Genomic DNA, 25450 nt, shown 5'->3' on the forward strand with positions numbered 1-25450 from the left:
AATGCTATTACTGGTCTTCTGCGGTTATTGTGAGTTTCCATTGGAGCAATTTACTACAGTACTTCACACAGGGTTGCACACATGGTCAGTAAATGTGAGCCACTAATATCGACCCAGTTTAAACCAACAGCTTCACATGGGCTTCTGCATTAGCCTCTAATGTGCCATGAGGTCTGAAGTCCCCATGTCTGCTCCCTGACCCAGCCACCAGGTGGATCTTTCCGAGAACTCATTTGCATCCTGTCCTTCCTTCCATCTTTTGGCTTTTCACTGTACGCAGGACAGTTCCCTACTCCTGAGACTGGCACCTGATGCCCTTCACACTTAGGCTCACCCACTTTTTCAACTCATATCCAGTGATTCTCCATTGCCAACGTCCAGCCTTTGTTTCCAGCCATCTGATTTGGCCACAGTCCTTTTTTTTTTTTTTTTTTTTTTTTTTTTTAGATAGAGTCTCACTCTGTCACCTAGGCTGGAGTGCAGTGGCACGATATTGGCTTACTGCAACCTCCACCTCCTGGATTCAAGTGATTCTCCCGCCTCAGCCACCTGAGTAGCTGGGACTACAGGCACCCACCTCCACACTGGGCTAATTTTTGTATTTTTAGTAGAGACGGGGTTTCACCATGTTGGCCAAGTTAGTCTCAAACTCCTGGGCTCAAGTGATCCACCTGACTCGGCCTCCCAAAGTGCTGGGATTACAGGCACGAGCCACCTGGCCACGCAGTCTTTTGAAGTGCCCCGTGGAACCTTTGGCTCATATGTCTGCTGGAGATGTTCAGCCATCTTCAGCCTTCTCTGCCCACCCATTCTCAAGCCCTGACTCCTCGCCCAGCTCTTTCACAATGTTTACCCACTGAAGCTAGATGACGTCTGACACACCCTGAATTACTATCCATCACTGTAGGGATATAGTTCATGTGACAATTAACCAAACATTACCTTTAACATTTTTTCTATGCTTATTTGTATTATGATTCAGATGTTTCTCCATCATTTAATTAGGAGATCTTGTGTTTCTTATTACAGCTTTGAAACAAAGAATATGCCTTCTTTTTTGTATGCCTCACACCATTAGGTGCTTAGTCTATGTTAATGTTAATTTCTTTTTTTTTTTTTTTTTTTTGAGATGGAGTCTTGCTCTGTCGCCCAGGCTGCAGTGCAGTGGAATGATACCAGCTCACTGCAACCTCTGCCTCCCAGGTTCAAATGATTCTTGTGCCTCAGCCTCCTGAATAGCTGGGATTACAGGCACACACCACCACACCCAGCTAATTTTTTGTGTTTTTAGTAGAGACAGGGTTTCACCATGTTGGCCAGGCTGGTCTTGAATTCCTGACCTCAGGTAATCCGCTTGCCTCAGCCTCCCAAAGTGCTGGGATTACAGGTGTGAGCTACCTCACCCAGCCTATGGTAATATCAATTGAAAAGGTATGGCTACTGTTAGACTCTACATGAATAGAAGCAGGAATCCCTCCCTCCTATTCACATCCATCAGCAGCACGTATAGATAGGCAGTTACTAAACAAGAAGGACGAAGAGGAGGAATCCTTATGAAACTTTTTACGACAGGATGCAAAATATCTAAGACATGCAAGCAATGGCACTCCTGAGGCCTTCTGAAAGGCATGAGATAGAGGCTTAAAGTAAACTGTCCACCCCCAAGACAATGGTATATTTCTCTTGAGTATGATGAGAATTCCAGGCAAATGTTAGTAATTCCCATGAGACCACAGCCTGTAGCTCTCATTGCTGTGGATTTCACACAAGACAGGGTTGCCTGGCTAGGAGTCACAACAGCAGAGACCTGATCTATAATTCTCAGAACAGTATATCCGAAAAGGAGAAAGTGCCAAGGGAGCCCAAATGCAAAACTTCAGTGCTCTCTGCAGTCAGGACACTTTCATGCTTATCATATTTTAGCAGTTCGTTGAAAGGTTCTGGAAAGAGATTACATTGTCTTCATCAATAGCTCCCAGATATTTTCCAGCCTCCTTTACTGGGCCTTGGTCCTGCTTTGGTGCATATCTAGTGTATGGACTTTGCATAAGCACCCACTACTTCTCTCTCTCTCTCTCTCTTTTTTTTTCCAGATGGAGTTTTGCTGTTGTTGCCCAGGCTGGAGTGCAACGGCGCATCTTGGCTCAGTGCAACTGCTGCTTCCTGGGTTCAAGCAATTCTCATGCCTTAGCCTCCCAAGTAGCTGGGACTACAGGCCCGCCACTACGCCCAGCTAATTTTTGTATTTTTAGTAGAGATGGGGTTTCACCATGTTGGCCAGGCTGGTCTTGAACTCCTGACTTCAATGATTTGCCTGCCTTGGCCTCCCAAACTGCTGGGATTACAGGCATGAGCCACCGTGCTTGGCCCCCTACTTCTCCTGTTTTTCCCACAGTCCCTGGGCATGAACGAATGCCCCAAGCCCACATGATTTCTTCTCATAGCACAGCAACTTACCTATCACCTTCACCCTCAGAACTTCACTTAACATTTCGGCATGGGAATGGCAGTTATCCGCAACACACTGGTATTCTACGTCTTCAGTGGGGTTGTCTTTGAATACCGCAGGATCACTTGAGTTCTTGGTACTATTCTCCAAAATTTTGCTTGTTTTTAATAGGTGATAAGAAATAGGTGAAGTTCCATTGATTGATTGGCAACTGACTTCGATGGTCTGTCCTTTTATGACCTCAAACTGGGCGTCATGAGAAATCCTGGGCTGGGAGAGCATTTCTAAAACAGAGGGAGAAACAATCCAAAAGGCACTGAAGGTACAAGCAAAGCATCCAGCCCAAGAGTTTCTCCTCCAAAGCCTGAGCTTTGCTTTCTGTCCCTGCTGTAATTTCAAATGCCTGCCTGCCTTATTTACCTTTATAGGACACCTATGAGACTGACAGTCTGTGTGTGTGTGTGTGTGTGTGTGTGTGTGTGTGTGTGTGTGTGTGTGTGTGTGTATTTGAGACAGAGTCTCATTCTGTTACCCAGGCCGGAGTGCAGTGGTGCAATCACAGCTCACTACAACCTCCCGGAATCAAGCAATCCTCCCACCTCAGCCTCCCGAGTAGCTGGGACTATAGGTGCACACCACACCTAGCTAATTCTTTATTTTTTGTAGAGACAGGGTCTTGAACTCTTGGACTCAAGTGATCCTCCCACATCAGCTGCCCAAAGTGCTGGGATTATAAGTATGAGCCACCACACCTGGCCGAAGATATATGTGTGTGTGTGTGTGTGTGTGTGTGTGTGTGTGTGTGTGTGTTTTGAGACAGAGTCTTGCTCTGTCACCCAGGCTGGAGTGCAATGGTGCAATCTCGGCTCACCGCAATCTCTACCTCCTGGGTCCAAGGGATTCTCCTGCCTCAGCCTCCCGAGTAGCTGAGATTACAGGTGCCTGCCACCACACCCTGCTAACTTTTGTATTTTTAGAAGAGAGGGGATTTCACCATGTTGGCCAGGCTGGTCTCAAACTCCTGACCTCAGGTGATCCACCCACCTTGGCCTCCCAAAGTGTTGGGATTACAGGCATAATCCACCAGGTCCAGACAATATATGTGTTTTTAAATTCTTCTCAGTCAGTCATGGTGGCTCATGCCTATAATCCCAGCACTTTGGGAGGCTGAGGTGGGTGGATCACCTGAGGTCAGGAGTTCAAGACCAGCCTGACCAACATGGAGAAACCCTGTCTCTACTGAAAATACAAAACTAGCTGGGCATGGTGGCGCATGCCTGTAATCCTAGCTACTAGGGAGGCTGAAGCAGGATAATCCCTTGAACCCAGGAGGCAGAGGTTTTGTTGAGCCGAGATCATGTCATTGCACTCCAGCCTGGGCAACAAGAGCAAAACTCCATCTCAAAAAAAAAAAAAAAAAGAAAGAAAGAAAGAAAAAAAACTCTTCTTAGTGCTTCAGTCTCTTAACAGATAAGAATTATATTAGGTCATTATTTAGGCATTAGGTTATTTAAACCTTATACAATGAGATTTCCTCCTCCCAAGAACAAAAAATAAAATAAAATGCAATAACACACATTTGTCTCTTGCATTCCTGCCTTTTGAGTTAGGTGGTTAGAGCACTGAAAATAGGCTAAAAATCCTGCTTCAGTTGAAGCTATAATAGAATCTTAGCTTGATAAAACACAGTCACAGGTTAAATGAAAGGATCATAACTGAACAATATAGTGACAGTGACAACGTAACTGGAGTTCTTTTTTTGTTGTTGTTGTTGAGGCGGAGTCTCGCTTTGTCTCCCAGGCTGGAGTGCAGTGGCCGGATCTCAGCTCACTGCAAGCTCCGCCTTCTGGGTTTACGCCATTCTCCTGCCTCAGCCTCCCGAGTAGCTGGGACTACAGGCGCCCGTCATCTCGCCCGGCTATTTTTTTGTATTTTTTAGTAGAAACAGGGTTTCACCGTGTTAACCAGGATGGTCTCGATCTCCTGACCTCGTGACCCGCCCATCTCGGCCTCCCAAAGTGCTGGGATTACAGGCTTGAGCCACCACGCCCGGCCTCGACTGGAGTTCTATAATCATCTAGAATCTCACCACCCAAAGTGTGGTCCAGAGACCAACAGCATCCACGTCACCAAAATGCTAGTTAGAGATGCAGAATCTGGCCCCATCTGGGCCTGAATTACTGAATCAGAACCTGTATTTTAACCAGGTCTTACGTGCACATTCAGGCCTGAGAAGCCCAGCTCCTGGTGGTCAAACACCTACATTCTGTCCACTAGAAGTCTTACCCTGTTGGGTTAGCCAAGTTACAGATTGAAAAAATGGAATTTTGATATTCTTGGCTGGGTGTGGTGGCCCACGCCTGTAATCCCAGGACATTGTGGGACCAAGGCGGGCAGATCGTGAGGTCAGGAGATCGAGACTATCCTAGCTAACATGGTGAAACCCTGTCTCTGCTAAAAATACAAAAAAAAATTAACCAGGTGTGGTTGCGGGTGCCTGTAGTCCCAGCTAGTCGGGAGGCTGAGGCAGGAGAATCATGTGAACCCAGGAGGCGGAGCTTGCAGTGAGCCCAGATCGTGCCACTGCACTCCAGCCTGGGCTACAGAGCAAGACTGCATCTCAAAAATAAATAAATAAATAAATAAAAATAAGAAAAATAAAAATACAAAAATTAGCCAGATATGGTGGTGGGCACCTGTAATCCCAGCTACTCGCTGAGGCAGGAGAATCGCTTGAACCCAGGAGGCAGAGGTTGCAGTGAGCTGAGATTGTGCCACTGCACTCCAGCCTGGGAGAGAGAGTGAGACTCTGTCTCAAAGAAAAAAAAAAAAAATGTTTAACATTGACTAAGTAGTGTTTCCTTCCTGACCTTTTGGGTGGGTACTTGTTCCAGGAGGCAGAATCTTGCCAGAATCTTAGAACGTCAGAGGTCACATCATCGTCAGTGAATCAGTGCTCTGAGCAGGAGTACCTCCTTGTTTCTTTGGCCTTTTGATTTCACCCTTCTCTCCCTCTAGTTCTTACCCTGCCTGAGTCTGCTCAGACCGGATAGGGCGGCAGCTGCAGATAAATTTCCTTTCTCCCATTCAACCCCGGATGCCTTCTGAGTCAGCAATGATATACTCACCACATACGACTATCTGGACTGTGTTGCTTTTCTTGACCACTTTGTCAATACCTGCAGTGCAGATATACGTCCCACTGTCCCCCTTTGAGGCTATCTTGGTGAAATTTTGAGTCTGAGACACAATCGTGTCTCCCTTCTGGATGGTGAAATTGGCTGGAGGTGCTCCTGGGATGGAGCAGGACAGGTTCAGTCTTTCACCTTGGTCCAGACGTGTGAAGGAAGTTTCCAGTTCGGGCTTGGAAAATAGTTCTGAAACACAGTGAGTGGGAATGGAGCGAGATGTGTCTGGCCACCACCCTAAAAGCCCCTTCCTGGAGAGGCCCTTGGGTCGGGTGCTCTTAGCAGAACCAACTTCCAACTTCCAGCAAAAAGTTTTCCTTTGCTTCTCATATACCTAATGATCACCCCAGTAAGGAATTAGGGCTCATTCTTTGCCTAGGATTCCAATGGCAGGTTTTCCTTTCTTGTTAATCCAATGTATTTCAATGACAAGGATTAGAAAAGTTTTGCCACTTGTGGTCAGGTGTGGTGGCTCACACCTGTAATCTCAGCACTTTGGGAGGCAGAGGTGGGTGGATCACCCAAGGTCAGGAGTTGAGACCAGCCTGAGCAACTTGGTGAAACCCCATCTCTAATAAAAATATAAAATTAGCCAGGCATGGTGGTGCCTGTAATCCCAGATACTCAGGAGGCTGAAGCAAGAGAATCCTTTGAACCCAGGAGGCAGAGGTTGCAGTGAGCTGAGATGGCTCCACTGCACTCCAGCCTAGGCAACAAGAGTGAAACTCCGTTTCAAAAAAAAAAAAGGAAAGGAAAGGAAAGTTTTGCAGCTTGTAATGCAGCAAATATTAATTCATGAATTCACTCATTTATTTATTCACTCACTCATTTCACCCCACAAGTATTTATTGCAGGTTCTCTCTGTGGTGGGCCCCTTGCTAGAGTAGCAGTGAATAAGAAACAGTCTCTGACTTCAAAGTGCTTACATTTAGTGGTTGATTTAGATGCACTGTTTGTGGCAGAGCCCATAGAAAAAACACTGAACTGGCAGGGCGTGGTGGCTCATGCCTATAATCCCAGCATTTTAGGAGGCTGTGGTGGGCGGATCACAAGGTCAGGAGATCAAGACGAGCCTGGCCAATGTGGTGAAACCCCGTCTCTACTAAAAACACAAAAAGTATCTAGGTGTGGTGGCAGGGGCCTATAATCCCAGCTACTCAGGAGGCTGAGGCAGGAGAATCGCTTGAACTCGGGAGGTGGAGGTTGCAGTGAGCCGAGATCGCGCCACCTCACTCCAGCCTGGGCAACAAGAACAAAACTCAGTCTCAAAAAAAAAGAAAAGAAAAGAAAAAACACTGAACGTAGCCTTGGGGAATCAGGGAAAGGCCTCTTGGAGAAAGTTATCCAGGGAAAGTGTCTGAGACAGAATGTCTCAGTCCATCTGGGCTTCCATCACAAAATGCTGTAGACGGGCCTATTTATGTCTATGAATTCTTCACAGGTAAAACCAAGTCTTAGGTAGCCCTTTATCCCCAGTTAGTTGCCCAGCATACAGAAAATGCTCCATATGTGTTGAACTGGTACTTTTCTTTAATGAGATAGTATAAATTGTATCAGTAAAAAAATACCATGAGTCATCAAAATGTAAGTCATGACCAATATTTACTAAATTGCTAACACACACTATAGACCAGCAGGACCCAATGTATATGCCAATATCCCAGTTGTGTAGTTGGCAGCCTACCTATGGTGCTGGGGACTGTTGCTGACACTGAACACTCAATGCTTGTCACATAGGAGGCTTTTAGTAAATAAGAGAACAAATGAATGAATGAATGTATGAACGCAGACACACGAGAACACCTTCACCGTGCAATCAAGAAGTGCTGACTCTCTCTGTCCCCTGAAACATTGTCATCCAACACTCATTCCTTCATCCAACAAATATGTATTGACTTCCTACTGTGTGCCAGGCACTGTTCTAGGTGTTAAGGATGTAGCACTGAACAAAATAATGTTCCTGCTCTCAGTGGCTTACATTCTAGTGACTGCATACACATAATAAACAAGAAAGGTAGAGTATGTTTTTGGAAAAACATACTCTACCCTTTTTGGAAAAAAAGAAAAGAAAACGTATATAAACCCATCATACAGTGTTTGACGAAGGGTAATTGTTGTTATTTTTTTCTTTTTTTTTTTTTTTTTTGAGACAGAGTCTCACTCTGTGGCCCAGGCTGGAGTACAGTGGCACAATCTCAGCTCACAGCAGCCTCTGCCTCCCAGGTTCAAGAGGTTCTTGTGCCTCAGCCTACCGAGTAGGTGAGATTACAGGCATGCTGCCATGCCCAGCTAATTTTTGTATTTTTAGTAGAGGTGGGGTTTTACCATATTGGCCAGGCTGGTCTCGAACTCCTGGCCTCAAGTGATCTGCCCACCTTGACCTCCCAAGTCCTGGGATTACAGACGTGAGCCACCATGCCCAACCATGTTATCATTATTTTTGAGTTTACTAACGCTTTCTCCTTTGTGGCCCTGTCACAGGACCCATGTCTGGGATCTAGCATAGTGCTTGTCACAGGGGATGGAGAAATATGAGAGAGGAAAGACAACATTAACCAGTATTCATAGAGTCTTACTCTGTACAAGTCTCTCAGCTCATGCTTACAGCATAGTTATCTCATTATAGCAGTCCTAAAAGGTGAGTGCGGTCATCATCACCATCTCACAGAGCTGCGGCACGTTCAATAACTCACCCAAGGTCACAGAAGCAGTGAGCGGCAGGGTTGAGTTTTGGTGCCAGAGCCTGTACCCTCAACAAGCACAGTGGACTGTTAACTTGCTCTGCACTGGCTTCTTCCCACGAGCACCAAAGCCCCACCTGAGCACATCCATTCAGATAAGCAGGGGCAGAAAATGTATCAGCTCTCTTTGGCCATGCTGGATTGCAGCATATTGGCTCCTTGAGCCCACCATATGCCAACACCCTCCCGCAGCGGCAGCCCTACCTGTTACGTTGACGATGATGCTGCTGACCTTGGATATGCGGCTGGACTCCACTTTGCATGTGTAGTTGCCATTGTGCTCCACCATGGCCATGACTGAGTACACAGCCTCGTTGCCGTGTCTGCTGTGGGCCACAATCGCCTTGTCCTTCTGAATTATGATTTCTGGAAACTCCTGGGCCAGGTGAGTCACTTGAATGGTGCACTTAATGTGGAGTTGAGCTCCTTCTGTGATCATTCCAGTGGGGCTGATGTGGAACTTGGGTGTAGAGAAGGATTCTGCAAGAGAGGAAGGCAACCCGGTTGGACTCAGGTGCAAACCTGGGCAAGAGGAACCTCTTCTGCTCTTTTTGCTGCTTCCCCTTTTCCAACTTCTATTGTTCCTAACTAACTTTAAAAATTCAACCTTTCCTCTCTAAAACTTTTGCCTGGGCTGCTCTCATACCCCCTCCCTTCTCACTCACTCTTGCATCTTCAGGCTTCTTCACTGCAAGTCTCTGGCTTTCTGAAGCTTCCCAAAGGCCAAACACCTTCTCTAGATCTCGCCTGCAGAACCTTCTTCGGATGACTTCAGAGATAACCACTGTATTTAGAAATGATCTTCCTCCTGCCCACTACGAATTTTCTAGGCTCTTGTCAGCACTTCATGGAAGCTTGGCATTTCAGCATGAAGATACTATAGCTTAAAAAAGTTCAGCTATGTGAAATGGGCTGCTTCATGGAAATGCGTATTTAAATAATCGCATGCCTCCAAAAAAGTGGCTTCTAGTCTTTTCTATTTCATTTTTTAAAATCCTGGCCATCATTCACTAAACCGATTTCATGACTCACACAGTTGAAAAACAATTTTGCCTGGGCGTGGGGTCTTACGCCTGTAATCCTAACACTTAGGAAGCCCAAGAGTTCTAGAACAGCCTCTGGGCAACATAGTGAGACCTTATCTCTATTAAAAAAGAAAAATAATTTTAATCAAGTATAGGTCAGATACCAACCAGGGCATAGGATCTTCAGGGAAGTGGGGATAGGTCCTAGGCTTTCGTTTCCACTTACAACAGAAAAACAAGCCCAGCGCATAAACTGGAATATATACACAGATTCCAACTGTATAAAATATAGAGTAGGGATATTTAAAAAATGCCAATAGTGAATTTAGAGTAATCTAATACTTTAATATTCATTAGTGATTTTTAACATTATAAAGTCAATTCATAATAAGAAGTTATCATAAAATAATAGCATATGACTTCTCAAGTAAAAGTGAAAAAGGGGAAGGCATTCTTTTCATGTTTTAGGACTCTCAAATTTTAGGTCTTCAGGGGAACCTTAATAATAGCTGAAGGGTGTTTTTCTTTCACCCAGATCAACTCCAGATGCACCAGATATGTAAATGCAGGAGAAAAAGAAGTGAAACCACAAGCACAGGAAAAGAAAACATAGATGCGTTTTTTTTCCTTTAATAATCTTGACATGTGAAGTATGTATGTCAAGACTTTTAAGTATGAATCACAAAACTGAGGTGCTATAAAGAAACAAAACAGGTACGTTTGACTAACTGAAGATTAAAAACTTCAGCACGGAAAACTTATCATAAAACTAAAAGAAAAATGACAAACTAGAGAAAATATTTGCATAACATCACTGACAAATAACTAATTAATTTATACAAGACTCAGCTGGGGGTGGAGGCTCATGCCTGCAACTGCAGCACTTTGGGAAGCTGAGGCAGGAGAATTGCCTGAGCTAAGGAGTTTAAGACCAGCCTAGGAAACATGGTGAGACCCTCCATCTCAAAAAAACATATTATAAAATATTTTTTTAAATAAAATAAAGGTGGCAGTCGCAGTGGTTCACACCTGTAATCCCAGCACTTTGAAAGGCCGAGGTGGATGGATCACGAGGTCAGGAGTTTAAGACCAGCCTGGCCAAGATGGTGAAACTCTGTCTCTACTAAAAATACAACAATTAGCTGGGCATGGTGGCAGCCCCCTGTAATCCCAGATACTCAGGAGGCTGAGGCAGGAGAATCACTTGAACCTGGTGGGCAGAGGTTGCAGTGAGCCGAGATCATGCCACTGCACCCCAGCCTGGGCGACAGAGTGAGACTCCATCTCAAAAAAATAAATAAATAAAAATAAAAATAAAATAAAGGGCTTGAACAAATCCAATCAGGAACAATAAAAATGCTTTTAGTCAAATTTACCTATCCTGTTTCTTTATGGCACTGGAGTTTTGTGATTCATAATAAAAATGACAAGGCATATATGAATAGGTGGTTTACAGGAAAAAAATGTAATAGATGAATAAACAAACTCAACCTCACTAAAAACTAAAGAAAGACAAATCACCACAACAGTGATATATATCACTATACCTCAACTAGATGGGCAAAAATAATAAAACATTGAAATATTCTGTTGAGACCAGGCGCAGTGGCTCATGCCTGCAATCCTAGCACTTTGGGAGGCCGAGATGGGAGGATCACTTGAGGCCAGGAGTTCGAGAACAGCCTGGTCAACATAGCAAGACCCTAATCTCTATTTAAAAAGAAAAGAAAAGAAAAGAAAAGAAAAGAAAAGAAAAGAAGGCAGGAAGGAAGGAAGGAAGGAAGGAGAAAGAGAGAGAGAGAGAAAGAAAGAAAGAAAGAAAGAAAGAAAGAAAGAAAGAAAGAAAGAAACAAAGAAAGAAAGAAGAAAGAAAGAAAGAAAGAGAAAGAAAGAAAGAGAAAGAAAGAAAGAGAAAGAAAGACAGACAGACAGACTCTATTGGTAAGGATGTGGGAAAACAAACACTAGCATCACTTCTGATGAAAATGTTCAACCATCTTGAAGAGCACTTTGGCAATATCTAGCACTTTGGCAATATTGAGCCAGGCACAGTCAGCCAAACCTTTTATAAATTAAAGGAATTAGCTCTTTGTCAAAGGTACTACGCAAATATTTTCTCCAGTTTGTCATTTGTCTTTTTATTTTATGATAAGTTTTTCATGCTGAAGTTTTTGTTGTTGCTGTTGTTTTGAGATGGAGTCTCACTCAATCACCCAGGCTGGAGTACAGTGACATGGTGGCTCACTGCAACCTCCACCTCCCAGGTTCAAGTGATCCTCCTGCCTCAGCCTCCAGAGTAGCTGAGACTACAGGTGCCCACCACCACACTTGGCTAATTTTTGTATTTTTAGTAGAGACAGGGTTTCACCATGCTGTCCAGGCTGGTCTCAAACTCCTGACTTCAGGTGATCCACCTGCCTCGGCCTCCCAAAGTGCTGGGATTACAGACGTGAGCCACCATGCCTGGCCTCATGCTGAAGTTTTTAAGAAAATGCACAGGCCAGCTGTGGTGGTTCATGCCTGTAATTCCAGCACTTTGGGAGGTTGAGGCAGGCGGATCACCTGAGGTCAGGAGTTCGAGACCAGCCTGACCAACATGGAGAAACCCCATCTCTACTAAAAATATAAAAATTAGTCAGGCGTGGTGGTGCACACCGGTAATCCCAGCTTCTCTGGAGGCTGAGGCATAAGAATTGCTTGAACCCGGGAGGCAGAGGCTGCACTGAGCCGAGATCGCGCCACTGCACTCCAGCCTGGGCGACAGAGCGAGACTCTGTCTCAAAAAAAAAACAAAAAACGGCCGGGCGCGGTGGCTCAAGCCTGTAATCCCAGCACTTTGGGAGGCCGAGACGGGCGGATCACGAGGTCAGGAGATCGAGACCATCCTGGCTAACACAGTGAAACCCCGTCTCTACTAAAAAAAAATACAAAAAACTAGCCAGGCAAGGTGGCGGGCACCTGTAGTCCCAGCTACTGGGGAGGCTGAGGCAGGAGAATGGCGTGAACCCGGGAGGCGGAGCTTGCAGTGAGCCGAGATGGCGCCACTGCACTCCAGCCTGGGCAACAGAGCGAGACTCCATCTCAAAAAAAAAAAAAAAACACACACACACAAAAAACCAAACCAACCAAACAAAAAGCATCACATATATTAAGAGTAAAGTGTTGTTGGAGAAACTCTCGTTTGAAAAATTACATGCAATTTAACTGTATCACAGTCAAAAAAGCTTGAAAAATACTGGCTTAAAATGATTAAGAACAGGTCTTAAGTCCTGAGAACAACAGCCCAGTCAGAAGGCCCAACCCCTTTCCAGTTCTGGGTTCTTTCTCCCCATGCCAAACCAGAAACCGCAAAGAACGATGAGAAAGGGAGCAGGACTCTGACCCCTTACGGTGACCAGTTCACTCTTGGTAGATTCTGAGGTCTGCACATGGATCCCAGCAATGATCCTAGCTTGACATCGGAAGGATAAAACGCTGTCCTGTTCCTCAATGGGGAATTCCAGCATCACAAAATTCTGGTCCCGAGAAGTCTTCTCTCTTTTTTGCTTGGCCATTTTTTTATTTAGTTCAAGTTTTTCAATTGTGAAGTGTATTGGGGCCTTTTCCTCTGGGACGGAACAGTTGACCCTCACGACCCCACCTTGGATGGCCTCTTTCTTGTCCAGTGTCACCCTGGGACTGGGCACTCCTATGGGGAAAGAGAAAGTCTGTCAGTATCAGCCTGATTGAGAGACACAAGCCTCCCTCTGCTGAGTGACTGTAGTTGACCCATGAGAGGACTCTTTTTTGTTCTCTGAATACCCAGTGCGACCTACCAGGTAATAACTGAACAGGTATGTACCCAGCACAGTACCAGGTACTTTGAAAAATATAAAATCTGGAGGCTGAGGTGGGTGGATCTCTTGAGCCCAGGAGTTTGAGACCAGCCTGGACAACACAGTGAAATGCCGTATCTACAAAAAAAAAAAAATTAGCCAGTGGTAGTTAGTGGTGCGCACTGGTAGTCCCAGCTACTTGGGAGGCTGAGGTGGGAGAATCGCTTCAGTCCAGGAGGTTGAGGTGGCAGTAATCAGCGAGTCCACCACTGCACTCCAGCCTGGGCAACAGAGACCCTGTCTCAAAAAAGAAAAGAAAAGAGGAGAGGAGAGGGGAGGGGAGGGGAGGGGAGGGGAGGGAAGGGGAGGGAAGGGGAGGAAAGGAGAGGAGAGGAGAGGAGAGGAAAGAAATAAAATATGCTCAATGGGAGTTAAGCTATGGGAAGCAAAGGCATAAGAATGAGACAATGGACTTTGGGGACTCAGGGGAAAGAGTGGGAGTGGGGCGAGGGATAAAAGACTACACATTGGGTACAGTGTACACTGATCAGGTGATGGGTGCACCAAAATCACAGAAATCACCACTAAGGCCACACAAGGTGGCTCACATCTGTAATCCCAACACTTTGGGAGGCTGAGGCAGGGGGATCACCTGAGGTCAGGAGTTCGAGACCAGCCTGGCCAACATGGCAAAACCCTGTCTCTACTAAAAATACAAAAACTTAGCCGGGCATGGTGGCAGGCACCTGTAATCCCAGCTACTTGGGAGGCTGAGACAGGAGAACTGCTTGAACCCCGAAGGCAGAGGTTGCAGTGAGCTGAGATCGTGCCACTGCACTCCAGCCTGTGCAACAGAGTGAGACTCTGTCGCAAAAAAAAGAAATTAAATAAATTAAAAAAAAATTAGTTAAAAAAATAAAATATGGTCAAGATGTAGTTGGTGTTTTCAATGGTTTATAATCCCATTGGGAAGAGGACACAATCGGATTCCCAACAGATGATGCTTAGAGGGGCAAGGTAGTCAGTATTTGTCAGTGTCACTGTGATTGTTGTTACCCTTTATTGAATGCAGCCACAGGCTAGGACTGACTTTAATTTATTCCATGAACATTGACTGAATGCCTACTATGAGCCAGATTCATTGTTCAAGATATAAAAATAAACCAACCACCGTCTCTGTCTTTACAATTTCACTATCCAGAAGAGCAGACAGAAGTGTAAGAAAGGATGGCAATACTGAGTGAAATAGGAAATTTGTGGACCGGGCATGGTGGCTCACGCCTGTAATCCCAACACTCTGGGAGGCCAAGGCGGGTAAATCACTTGAGGTCAGGAGTTCGAGACCAGCCTGGCCAACATGGTAAAATCCCGTCTTTACTAAAAATACAAAAAATTATCCAGGCACAGTGGCGCGTGCCTGAAATCCAAGTTTCTTGGGAGGCTCAGACAGGAGAATTGCTTGAACCCAGGAGGCGAAGGTTGCAGTGAGCCAAGGTTGCACCATCACACTTTAGCCTGGGCGACGGAGGAAGACTCTGTCTCAAAATAAATAAATAAATTTCCATTTATTAGGAACTCACTAGGTGCTGGAAATTTTGCTAAGCACTCTACCCACGTGACAGCTTTTAACCCTCTCAATAATTGCCTGAACTGGGTCTTGTTGTTATCTTCCTTTTACTGGTGAGGATTTTGAAGTTTAGAGCTGTTAAGGGACTTGCCCAGCTTGTAACCCAGGCAGAGTGACTGCTGAATGCAGTGTCTTAACACACCGCTGTGGCCTTTATACACACAAATACCATTGAATGTAGAGACAGCGTCAGAGCTGTAATGACTGGCACCCTCAGGTAGATCAATTTTGTTTTGAAAAGAGAAGACATCATTGAGTTAAGTCTTTTTTTTTGAGACAGAGTCTCGTTCTATCGCCCAGGCTGGAGTGCAGTGGCGCGATCTCGGCTCACTGCAAGCTCCGCCTCCCGGGTTCACGCTTCTCCTGCCTCAGCCTCCTGACTAGTTGGGACTACAGGCGCCCGCCACCTCGCCCGGCTAATTTTTTGTATTTTTAGTAGAGACGGGGTTTCACTGTGTTAGCCAGGATGGTCTCGACCTCCTGACCTCGTGATTCACCCGCCTCAGCCTCCCAAAGTGCTGGGATTACAAGTGTGAGCCACTGTGCCTGGCCTGAGTTGAGTCTTGAGGAAGAAATCGTAATTTATGAGATGAGATGAAGAAGCACTTTGGGAGGCCAAAGTAGGTGGATCACTTGAGGTCAGGGGTTCGAGACCAGCCTGACCAAATTAGTGAAACCCCATCTCTACTAAAAATACAAAATTAGGCAGGCGTGGTGGCACACACCTGTAATCCCAACTACTTGGGAGACTGAGGCAGGAGAATCACTTGAACCTGGGAGGTGGAGGTTGCAGTGAGCGGAGATAACGCCCCTGCACTCCAGCCTGGGCGACAGAGTGAGACTCCATCTCAAAAAAGAAAGAAAGAAAGAAAGAAAAAAGAAATAGCCTGGCCTATTGGAAATATATCTAGTGCTTACATTTTCAGGTAAGGAAAATGCCAGGCAGATGAATGAGAGGGTGATGGGTGGAGAGTTAAGTCCAGCGTCACTATTCATTCACAGCTGTTATTCACGCCACTGTGTTATGTTCCATCTGCTTGCCTGTGCTTAGTTCCAAGGACTCACCTCTCACCAACACCTGGTACTCTGATGTGGTTTTCTCTTTGTTGTTCACAATCACAGTACATTTGTACGTCCCTGAGTCATAGACCCGGGCTTCAGGAATAAAATAACTCTCTGTGCTCTTCATGGAGGAGATGTTGTAAAATAGCACGTCATCCTTATAGAACAGCATCTGGTGCTGAGGCTTGACGTGAGAGGTGGTGCTGACGTCCGCGCAGCACTGCAGGGTCAGGTTCTTCCCATTTTGCACCGTCCAGTCTGGCAGGCTCTTCATGTCGACACTGTTGATTGTGAAAGCTAATGCAAAGGGAAGGAAGGCAGACATACCTGTTATCTCAGAAACAACATCATCCCGGTGACCTTCACCACATCAGATGTGATCTTATCCCATCCTATGCAGTATTGAGTCCAGGGGTCCTAACTGCCAGCAGGGCCAGGCTGGTAGTAACGGTGCATAGTGGCTCAAGCAGGAGGCAGTTGGTACTAAGCTGCAACTTTTCCCACCAAGGCAAAGGAGCAGAGTATGATAAAGATGTAGAGCTAGGCATGGTGGCTCACGCCTACAATGCCAGCACTTTGGGAGGCATGGGTGGATCACCTGAGGTTAGCAGTTCGAGACCAGCCTGGCTAACATCGTGAAACCCCCTCTCTACTAAAAAATACAAAAATTAGCCAGGTGTGGTGGTGCATGCCTGTAATCCCAGCTACTTGAGAGGCTGAGGTACAAGAATCACTTGAACCTGGGAGGTGGGGGTTGCAGTGAGGCGAGATGGCACCACTGCACTCCAGCCTGGGCGACAGAGTGAGACTCTGCCTCAAAAAAAAAAAAAAAAAAAAGATGTAGGTATCCTGTGAGCTGCCACATCTTGACCCCTGGAGGGAGCATAGGATTCAAGCAGTCAAGTGTTCAAGTCTTGGCTTATCATGTACTGTGTGACCCTGGGCAGCTAACTTCTCTGAGCTCAGTTTCCTTACCTGTAGCATGGGGTAGTCATATCTCATTAGGTCTTTGCAGGAAACATACAGGAGAACAGCCAGAACATCTCCTGTACAGTGCCCTATATACATTAAGTGCCTAATAAATTACCGCTACCTCCATTCCAAAACCAGATGGTCATACACAGGCCCTCCTTCTCCACCCAGGCCTTACCGAATTAGCACAGTCCCAGCTGGCATTTTCTATCTGATGGGCTCTGAGGTTTCACCAGATGGTGAGGACTTGAAACCAGTTTTTAGGCTGCTACTTGCATGTTCGGCCTCACCTGCTACCAAGAAACAAAGACTACAGATTCCCCTCTGCCCACGACAGGAATCTCCAGTTAAAACCCAAAACAGCTACAACACTCAACCAGCTATCCAATCTCTGCCAGGAACTAGGCTCTGGGTCAACTGGCCAATAGTGTCATTTCTGGCCGATGTCCCCAGAACACAATTGGCTTATATCCAGCAACCATAGGCTGTCAATAGAATTTAGCTAACTACGGATCACATGTTGAGGCCCATTCACGGTAGCAGGCTGACAGAAGGGTGGATTGCTTAAAACTGGGTGCTCTCTAGCTATTGCCGTGTTTTTGTCAGTTGGTTGGTTGTGAGCCACTGCCCTGAAAATTTTCCAGGCTAGAAGATCCTGAACCATGCCCATGGGTCAGGACTTGTATCCAAACTTCAGACCAGACCAGGGTGGCCTGCTTTTTGAAGATCCTCTTGGCAATGCCTGTAGGTGCTTTTGTAGCCCACCTGTGGTCCTAGTTATACCCCTTGACTCAAAGCACTCACTATCTTCCCTGTGATTCTCTTTTCCAAGCACAAGAATCCGGGTTTAATCAGCACCATAAAATATTCACTCTCCAAATTCTTGTCAGAAAATAACTTCAAACATCTCATGTTCTATACACAGCTAAAAAAATATGGATGAAGCTAGATGCAGTGGCTCATGCCTGTAATCCCAGCATTTTGGGAGGCTGAGGCAGGAGGATCGCTTGAGCCCAGAAGTTTGAGACCAGCCTGGGCAACATGGCAAAACCCTGACTCTACAAAAATACAAAAAAATCAGCCAGGCATAGTGCCATGCATCTGTAGTCCCAGCTACTCAGGAGGCTGAGGTGGGAGGATCACCTGAGCCTGGGAGGTCGAGGCTGAAATGAGCCATGATCATGCCAGTGCACTCCAGCCTAGGTGACAGAGTTAGATTCTGCCTCAAAAAAAAGAAAAGAAAAGAAAAGAAAAGAAAAGAGGCTGGGTGCAGTGGCTCACAGCTGTATTCCCAGCGCTTTGAGAGGCCAAGGTGGATGAGTCACCTGAGCTCAGGAGTTTGAGACCAGCCTGACTAACATGATGAAACCCTGTCTCTACTAAAAGTACAAAATTAGCCAGGTGTGGTGGCACATGCCTGTAATCCCAGCTACTTAGTACGCTGAGGCAGGAGAATCGCTTGAGCCCAGGAGGCAGAGGTTGCAGTGAGCTGAGATCGCGCCATTGCATTCCAGCCTGGGCAATAAGAGCAAAACTCCATCTAAAAAAAAAAACTAAAATAAATAAATAAATAAAAAGTAACTGATCTGTAGGAGATTTGGAAAAAAATGTACTGAAAGCCCATGACCATAAAACCAGGTGTTTTTCCCAAATCCCTACATGTCCCCCCAGAAATTTCTACATGCCCATTCTCAAGGAAGCTATCTATCCAGCATCTGGACCTGGTATTGAAAGTGACTATGTCTGGTATGCTTTGTTAGCCCCCTATCTATCTCCATGAAGTGTGAATAATGCAATCATGGAATTTAAAATTTTTTATTTAAATTTGCGAGTGAATGGAGCAGTCAAATGTTTAAAACTCTCAAAGACAGATGATATGATATGTAAAAACCTCAAAGAGTCTACAGACAAATTATTTGAAATAAATGTGAGTTTAGAAAGGTGGCTGGATAAGGCCAGGAATGGCAGCTCACACCTGTAATCCCGGCATTTTGGGAGGCCAGGAGTTCAAGACCAGCCTGGCTAACATGGTGAAACCCCATCTCTACCAAAAATATAAAAATTAGCTAGACATGGTGGCATGCACCCATAATCCCAGCTACTTGGGAGGCTGAGGCAGGAGAATCACTTGAACCTGGAAGGCAGAGGTTGCAGTGAGCTGAGATCACAACACTGCACTGGGTGACAGAACAATACTCTGTCTGCAAAACCACAAACAAACAAACAAAAAAAGAAAGGTGGCTGGATATAAGATCAATATTTTACAAGTCAGCATAGTGGTCATCTCTGGAGGGAGGGACTATGGGTAGGGAGAAGCACAGATGCAAGCTATTAAGAAGTGATCTTTTGGGATGTTGGTCTGGGATGTTGATGAGACATTGTCCCTAATTTCACAAAGTGTTCCAACAGCACCAGGAAAAACTGTGTTTATGATGAACAACTGATTTATTTCTATCTTGTGGATTCTGAGAATGTTCTAATGGACCTTGTTCCCCTTTTTGCTTTGATTGCTAACACACAACCAAAATTTCACCTCTGCTTCTAGCAATCTTTGGGATGTATTTTGTGCTAAATGGGCCATGGCTTTATTTCCCTGCCTTTATTTTTCTCTCATCCTGATTTCCTCATTAATTGTATCTTGTTAAACAACAGTACATAATTTTTATAAGTGGTCCCAAGTCGTTTTTTTGGAATAAGAAAAAAGTTAGCTAGCTGGCCAGAGATACTGGCAAAACCTATCCTTTCCCTCTCTTTTAACAAAGTTAGGCCTTTTTTGGGTAATTGAAATTTAATCTGCAATTTTAAAATGAGTACCACAGTTTGTGTCTGCTGCTATATTCTGAGCAATTAATTTAACAACAACAACAACAACAAAAATGGTGTCTGATCAGTCCATGAGGTAAAACAAGGTGATGGTTTAAATTCAAGTCATTTCCCCCAGCGTTACTCTTTGGAACTCTCTTTTTTGTCTTTATGTGCAACTTACAAGCTCCTGATTTAAGGAGCCTGCTGGATGGGCTCTCGACACAAAATTTTCTTTGGACCAGCCGGGCACGGTGGCTTATGCCTGTAATCCCAGCACTTTGGGAGGCCGAGGCAGGTGGATCACTTGAGGTCAGGAGTTCAAGACCAGCCTGGCCAACATGGCGAAACCCTGTCTCTACTGAAAATACAAAATTAGCTGGGTGTGGTGGTAGACGCCTGTAATCCCAGCTACTCGGGAGGCTGAGGCAGGAGAACTGCTTGAACCTGGGAGGCAGAGGTTGCAGTGAGTCAAGGTCATGCCATTGCACTCCAGCCTGGGCAACAAGAGCAAAACTCCATGTCAAAAAAAATTTTTTTCTTTGGACCATATTAATTTCTCTGCACCCCTCAAATAATATAGTTCCCTCCCATCCAATCTCTTCCCTCTCAGAGACAATTAGGTCTCCTTCCATGACCTCTTCAGTACTTCCTCCTTCATTTTAAGCTATGCTGTGTATTCCAGTGACTCAAACAGGAGAGCAGAAATCAAGTGCATGGAGCCAGACCTGGGCCAAATCTCATCTCTGCTACTAACAAAGCTGTGTGACCTTTGGCACGTCCCTAAATTCCTCTGAGCCTCAGTTTGCTTATCCATACAATAGGCACAAGGAACTCAAGTATAAATGAGAACCTGAGTTTAAGTACTTAGAGTTCCTGGCACCTATAAAGTGCTTGAGAAATGTTAGATAGATTCTTCCAGTTACAGAAATAAAGTCAACACTTTTTTTTTTTTAAATTTTAATTTTTTAGAGTTGGGGTCTTACTATGTTGTCCAGGCTATTCTTAAACTCCTGGCCTCAAGCAATCGTCCTGCCTCAGCCTCCCCAAGTGCTGCTATTATAGGCATGAGTTGAAAATCAACTATTCAGAGCTTTAAAGCTGTGTCTCCACTCCATGTTTCTAGGGCTTTTCTTTTTTTTCAAGTAAAAACCATATTTAAGGCTGGGCGTGGTGGCTCATGCCTGTAATCCCAGAACTTTGGGAGGCTGAGGTGGGCAGATCACTTGAGGTCAGGAGTTCGAAACCAGCCTCCTGGCTAACATGGTGAAACCCCATCTCTACTAAAGATACAAACACTAGCCAGGCATGGTGGCAGGTGCCTGTAATCCCAGCTACTCAGGAGGCTGGGGCAGGAGAATCACTTGAACCCGGGAGGCAGAGATTGCAGTGAGCCGAGATCGCACCACTGCACTCCAACCTGGGCGACAAAGCTAGACTCCATCTCAAAAAAATAAATAAAACAAAAACAAAACAAAAACCATATTTAACATTTTCAGGTTAATTTATAGTGACTTATCCAGCCTCCCAGTTTTGCTCACTCCACTGCGTGCTCTCCACACGAGTCATTCATCTGCTCTCCTGTTTACTGAACGAGCTCCCATCCCTGACTGGTCATGCCCTAGACCAGCAGACAGTGCTGGATACAGAAGGGAGTCAGACACACCAGGTTCAAACCCCTGATCCCACAGTCCTTAGCTGGGTGATCTTGGGAGTTATCTAACCTCTCTGGGCCACCATGTCTCCACCTACAAAATAAGAACACGAATATCTGCCTTCTCCGGTAACTTTAACCTAAACAGTGACTGCACCAAAGTAGCTGAGGGCACAGAAGGGGCCGTGTATATACTGCCCAGTGCCTGGCCCCTGGTTGACATCCTCTGCCTTCTTCCTTAGCACCATTCATAGCAAACATTTAAGGGGGTTTTTCTATGCCAAGCACTGTCCCCCACACTGGGGGTTCAGAGAACAGTGAGGCTGGCAGTCTGCCCTTGGAGAGCTTGGTCTGCACTCCACAGCTCTTCCTACTCTGGGCCATCCAGCCTCAACACAATCCTTGCCTGAGCCTCCTACTGAGCAGTCCTAGTTCATTTGATTTTAATAAAAGCCCTCCCTTTTTAAAAAACAATTTTAAAGCAAATTTGACTAAAGCACCAAGCAGTGGTTTTTTTAGTGGGGCTGGTACCCACTAGCACGGGGCACTTCCACCATCTTGCTTTTATAAGCAACTCTAACACACATCATCTGCTCAAAGAAACAAACTCAGCCAGGCGTGGTGGCTCACACCTGTAATCCCAGCTCTTTGGGAGGCCTAGGTGGGTGGATCACCTGAGGTCAAGAGTTTGAGACCCACTGGCCAACATGGTGAAACCTCGCCTCTACTAAAAATACAAAAATTAGCCGGGCATGGTAGCGGGCACCTGTAATCCCAGCTACTCAGGAGGCTGAGGCAGGAGAATCACTTGAACCCAGGAGGTGGAGGTTGCAGTGAGCCAAGATCGCGCCACTGCACTCCAGCCTGGGCAATAGAGCAAAAACTCCATCTCAAAAAATAAATTAATTAACAATAAACGAACTCAGTGTATGCACTGGCAGGAACACCACATTCCTATGGCTAGCTCGAACAGACAAAAGAGAAGAGAGGGCAGGATGTAAAAAGGAAAAGCATTTTATAAAATCTATCAAGATATGAGTCTCAGCCCTTCATCTTAACACAAATATCATTGACAAAACAACAAAAACAGTGGCCTAGTTTTTACTGCCACAACAACCACCACCTCCCTTGCTATAGCTGCTCTTCAAGATGCCTCCACAATGATCCTTGCCCTCTGCTCATCACACTTACATGTGGTCGCCTCCCACATTAACATCAACCAACAAAATACTCCATCAGGTAATAAAAGATAATGCAGCTTTTATCCCGGCCACTCTCTTCTCCTGTCTGGGATCCCTCATTCTGGGCAAAGCCAGCAGTCAGGTCATGAGTAGCCCTGTGGACGGCCCCCAGGATGAGGAATTAAGGCCTCCAGCCCATAGCCTTGGGAGTGAGCTCGGAAGCAGATTCTCCAGACTCAGTCAAGCCTTCAGATAAACCTCAACCCTGACCAACAATTTATCTGCGATCTAATGAGACCCGGTGCCAGCACCACCCAACTCAGCCACTCCTGCATTCCTGACCCTCAGAAACTTCGGGATAATAAATCTGTGTTATCTTAAGCCAGTAAGTTTTAGGTCAATTGCTAAGCAGCAGTAAGTGACAAATATGCTATACAACCAAACTTCAAAAGTCTCTACTCCATTCTTGTTTTGATGATATGGAAAACATTATCTTCTTTCTAAATAAACCAGCCAAGCCCAGCCAAACTGAATTACTGCCTGGAGGTCTCACTATTTACACAGTGACCGTTCACAACCGGGGGACACGGACACAGGCCCTGGGAGGTGCATGGGTGGGTGTTAGGAGGCTCATCAACCACCTCCAATTGTGTGCAAATGTGTGCTTTTTCTGGAGAGAGGGCTCACAGATTTCCTTACTGAATCCCAAAGGGCTCAGGACTATTGTGATGAAGGGTGGGGCTGTGGGACAGCCTAAAGAGGTCAGATCTTTTCAACCTGGAGAGATGAAGGTTGACAGAGAAGGATCCAAAGTTGTGAAGTCACCACGGAAGAGCCAGTGACCACAGTGCCAAACCCCAAAATGCTAAAACAGTGGGACCTTGACCTCAAGGCCACTCATCAATAGATGGTGGCGCTCCCTGGAAACATGCGGCACCATGAGTCGGCCAGCCACCTGGCCCTCAACCTGGAAATGACTCAGAGAGAAAGTGGAGGGTGCAGGAGAAGGAGGGGCTGCCCGCCCTCCTCAGGAAAATTACTGGGAGCCATGAAGCATAGAGCCCCTGATGAACTTCTGTGTTCATCTGAGAGCACGCTGAGCCATCTTCCTACCCGAATCTCAAGCATCTCCAAGTTCAGTTCAAGTTTCCATCAATGAGACATGTGTCGAGCACCTGTGCCAGGTTCTGGGCTGACAGAGTAAATAAGAAATCATCCTTGCTGTCCCAAACAGCGAAGGTTGGCAGGGCCCACATAGCTGGACTCCAGTGATATCAGTAAGCACCAAGAGGAAGGGCTGCCCAGGAGAGGTCAAGGAGTCTGAAGGAAGTGACCACTGAACTGAACCTGCCAGGCCAAGGACAGGCAGTGGGGTGCTCCAGGTAGGAGAACAGCGTGTACCAGGACACAGGGGTGTGAGAAATCAGTGCATTCTGGGCATGGCCCATTACAGAAACCAGAGTGTGGGGCTAGAGAGGCCAGGTGGCTGGGTCGGTGGTGCCAGAATGGAGGGCCAGCCTGCTGTGCCGACAAGCTGGGCCCTGTTCTGAAGGTGTCAGGAGGGGTGTGACAGCACCCGAGGCCAGTAAACAACCTGGAAGTGGTCCAGGTGAAAGCTGATGAGGCCTGAGCTAGGTGGGTGCAGTGGGGATGAGGGAAGGATAGGCTGGGGATCTCTTGAGTGGACTCAACAGGACTTGTTTCTAGGGTGTTGAAAATGTTCTAGAAAGAATCCCAGCACTTTGGGAGGCTGAGGCAGGTGATCACTTAAGGTCAGGAGTTTGAGAACAGCCTGGCCAACATGGTGAAACCTCGTCTCTACTAAAATTACAAAAATTAGCTGAGCATGGTGGTGCGTGCCTGTAATTGCAGCTACTCAGGAAGCTAAGTCAGGAGAATTGCTTGAATCTGGGAGGTGAAGGTTGCAGTGAGCTGAGATCCAACCACTGCACTCCAGCCTGGGCGACAAAAAAAAAAAGAAAGAATATGTTCTAGAACTAGACAATGGTGATGGTTGCACAACACTGTGAATGTACTAAATGTCGTGAATAATAAATGTCATATTATTTTACCACAATTTAAAAAAAGATTTTGTATTTTACCACAATTCAAAAAAGATTTTGTTTGACTGGCTATGGGGTTGAAAGAATGGAAGATAAACTTCCTGGATTAGATTCCCAGGAGGATGTATGTGCCACCAAACTAAAATAGAAAATGCCACACGCAGCTGGGTGTGGTGGCTCATGTCTGTTATCCCAGCACTTTGGGAGGCCAAGCAGGAGGATGGCTTAAGTCCAGGAGTTCGAGACCAGCCTGGGCAACAAAATGAGACCCTAGTCTCTACAAAAACAAAACCAAACTAAAACTAAACAAACGAACAAACAAACAAACAAAAAAACAGAAAAAGATAAGGAAGGAAGACGAAGTGATGGTGGTACAGCTGGGTGCCAGGGGCCAGTAGGAGGACCGGGAGGAGACATCAAAGGTCAGCCTGTGTTAACTGGAGGTTCAAGGCAGAGGCCAGGGCTGGACAGTGAAGGTGGGAGGCGTGTGGATTTAGGGGAGGGGGGAATGTGGAGGTGTTGAGAGAGGAGCTGGTCTCCAGGGAGGATAAGACCAGGAGCCTGCAGAGACCAGGACCGGGTTCAGACTCCAGGAGAAGACAAAGTAAGTTCAAAGTCAGCCCTGGGGGAGCAGGAGGAGGGTTTGTTAGAGAGGGAGGAGACAAAGCAGGGAAGAGGATGGAGAAGGTCAAGGAGGGAGGCTTTGGGGCATGATCAAAAGTCAAAGGCAGGAAAGGGGTACAGGGAGCTGAGGGCTGGAAGTGTCCGTTGCATTTGGCATCAGGTGGTCCTTGGTGACCCCTCAGCCAGAGGAGACCCAACAGCCAGAGAAGTGGGGCCTGAGGCCAGGCTGCTGGGAGGCAAGGAGTGT

General features: G+C 46.1%; 1 protein-coding gene across 11 annotated transcripts in view; it reads right to left on the reverse strand.

Annotated features, from left to right (window-relative positions):
• PECAM1 (platelet and endothelial cell adhesion molecule 1) overlaps positions 1 to 25450 on the reverse strand; it is a 75298-nt gene that overhangs the window by 37824 nt on the left and 12024 nt on the right. For all 11 annotated transcript variants that reach the window (XM_074020126.1, XM_074020124.1, XM_005584701.4 and 8 more), the window contains 5 exons: positions 15911 to 16204; positions 12786 to 13091; positions 8583 to 8858; positions 5578 to 5826; positions 2458 to 2733 (listed from right to left, as the gene is read on the reverse strand). In XM_074020126.1, the coding sequence (XP_073876227.1) occupies positions 2458 to 2733; positions 5578 to 5826; positions 8583 to 8858; positions 12786 to 13091; positions 15911 to 16204 (1401 nt within the window). The remainder of the gene's footprint in view (positions 1 to 2457; positions 2734 to 5577; positions 5827 to 8582; positions 8859 to 12785; positions 13092 to 15910; positions 16205 to 25450) is intronic.

This window comes from Macaca fascicularis, chromosome 16 (assembly GCF_037993035.2).
Source record: "Macaca fascicularis isolate 582-1 chromosome 16, T2T-MFA8v1.1".
Classification (NCBI taxonomy): domain Eukaryota; kingdom Metazoa; phylum Chordata; class Mammalia; order Primates; family Cercopithecidae; genus Macaca; species Macaca fascicularis.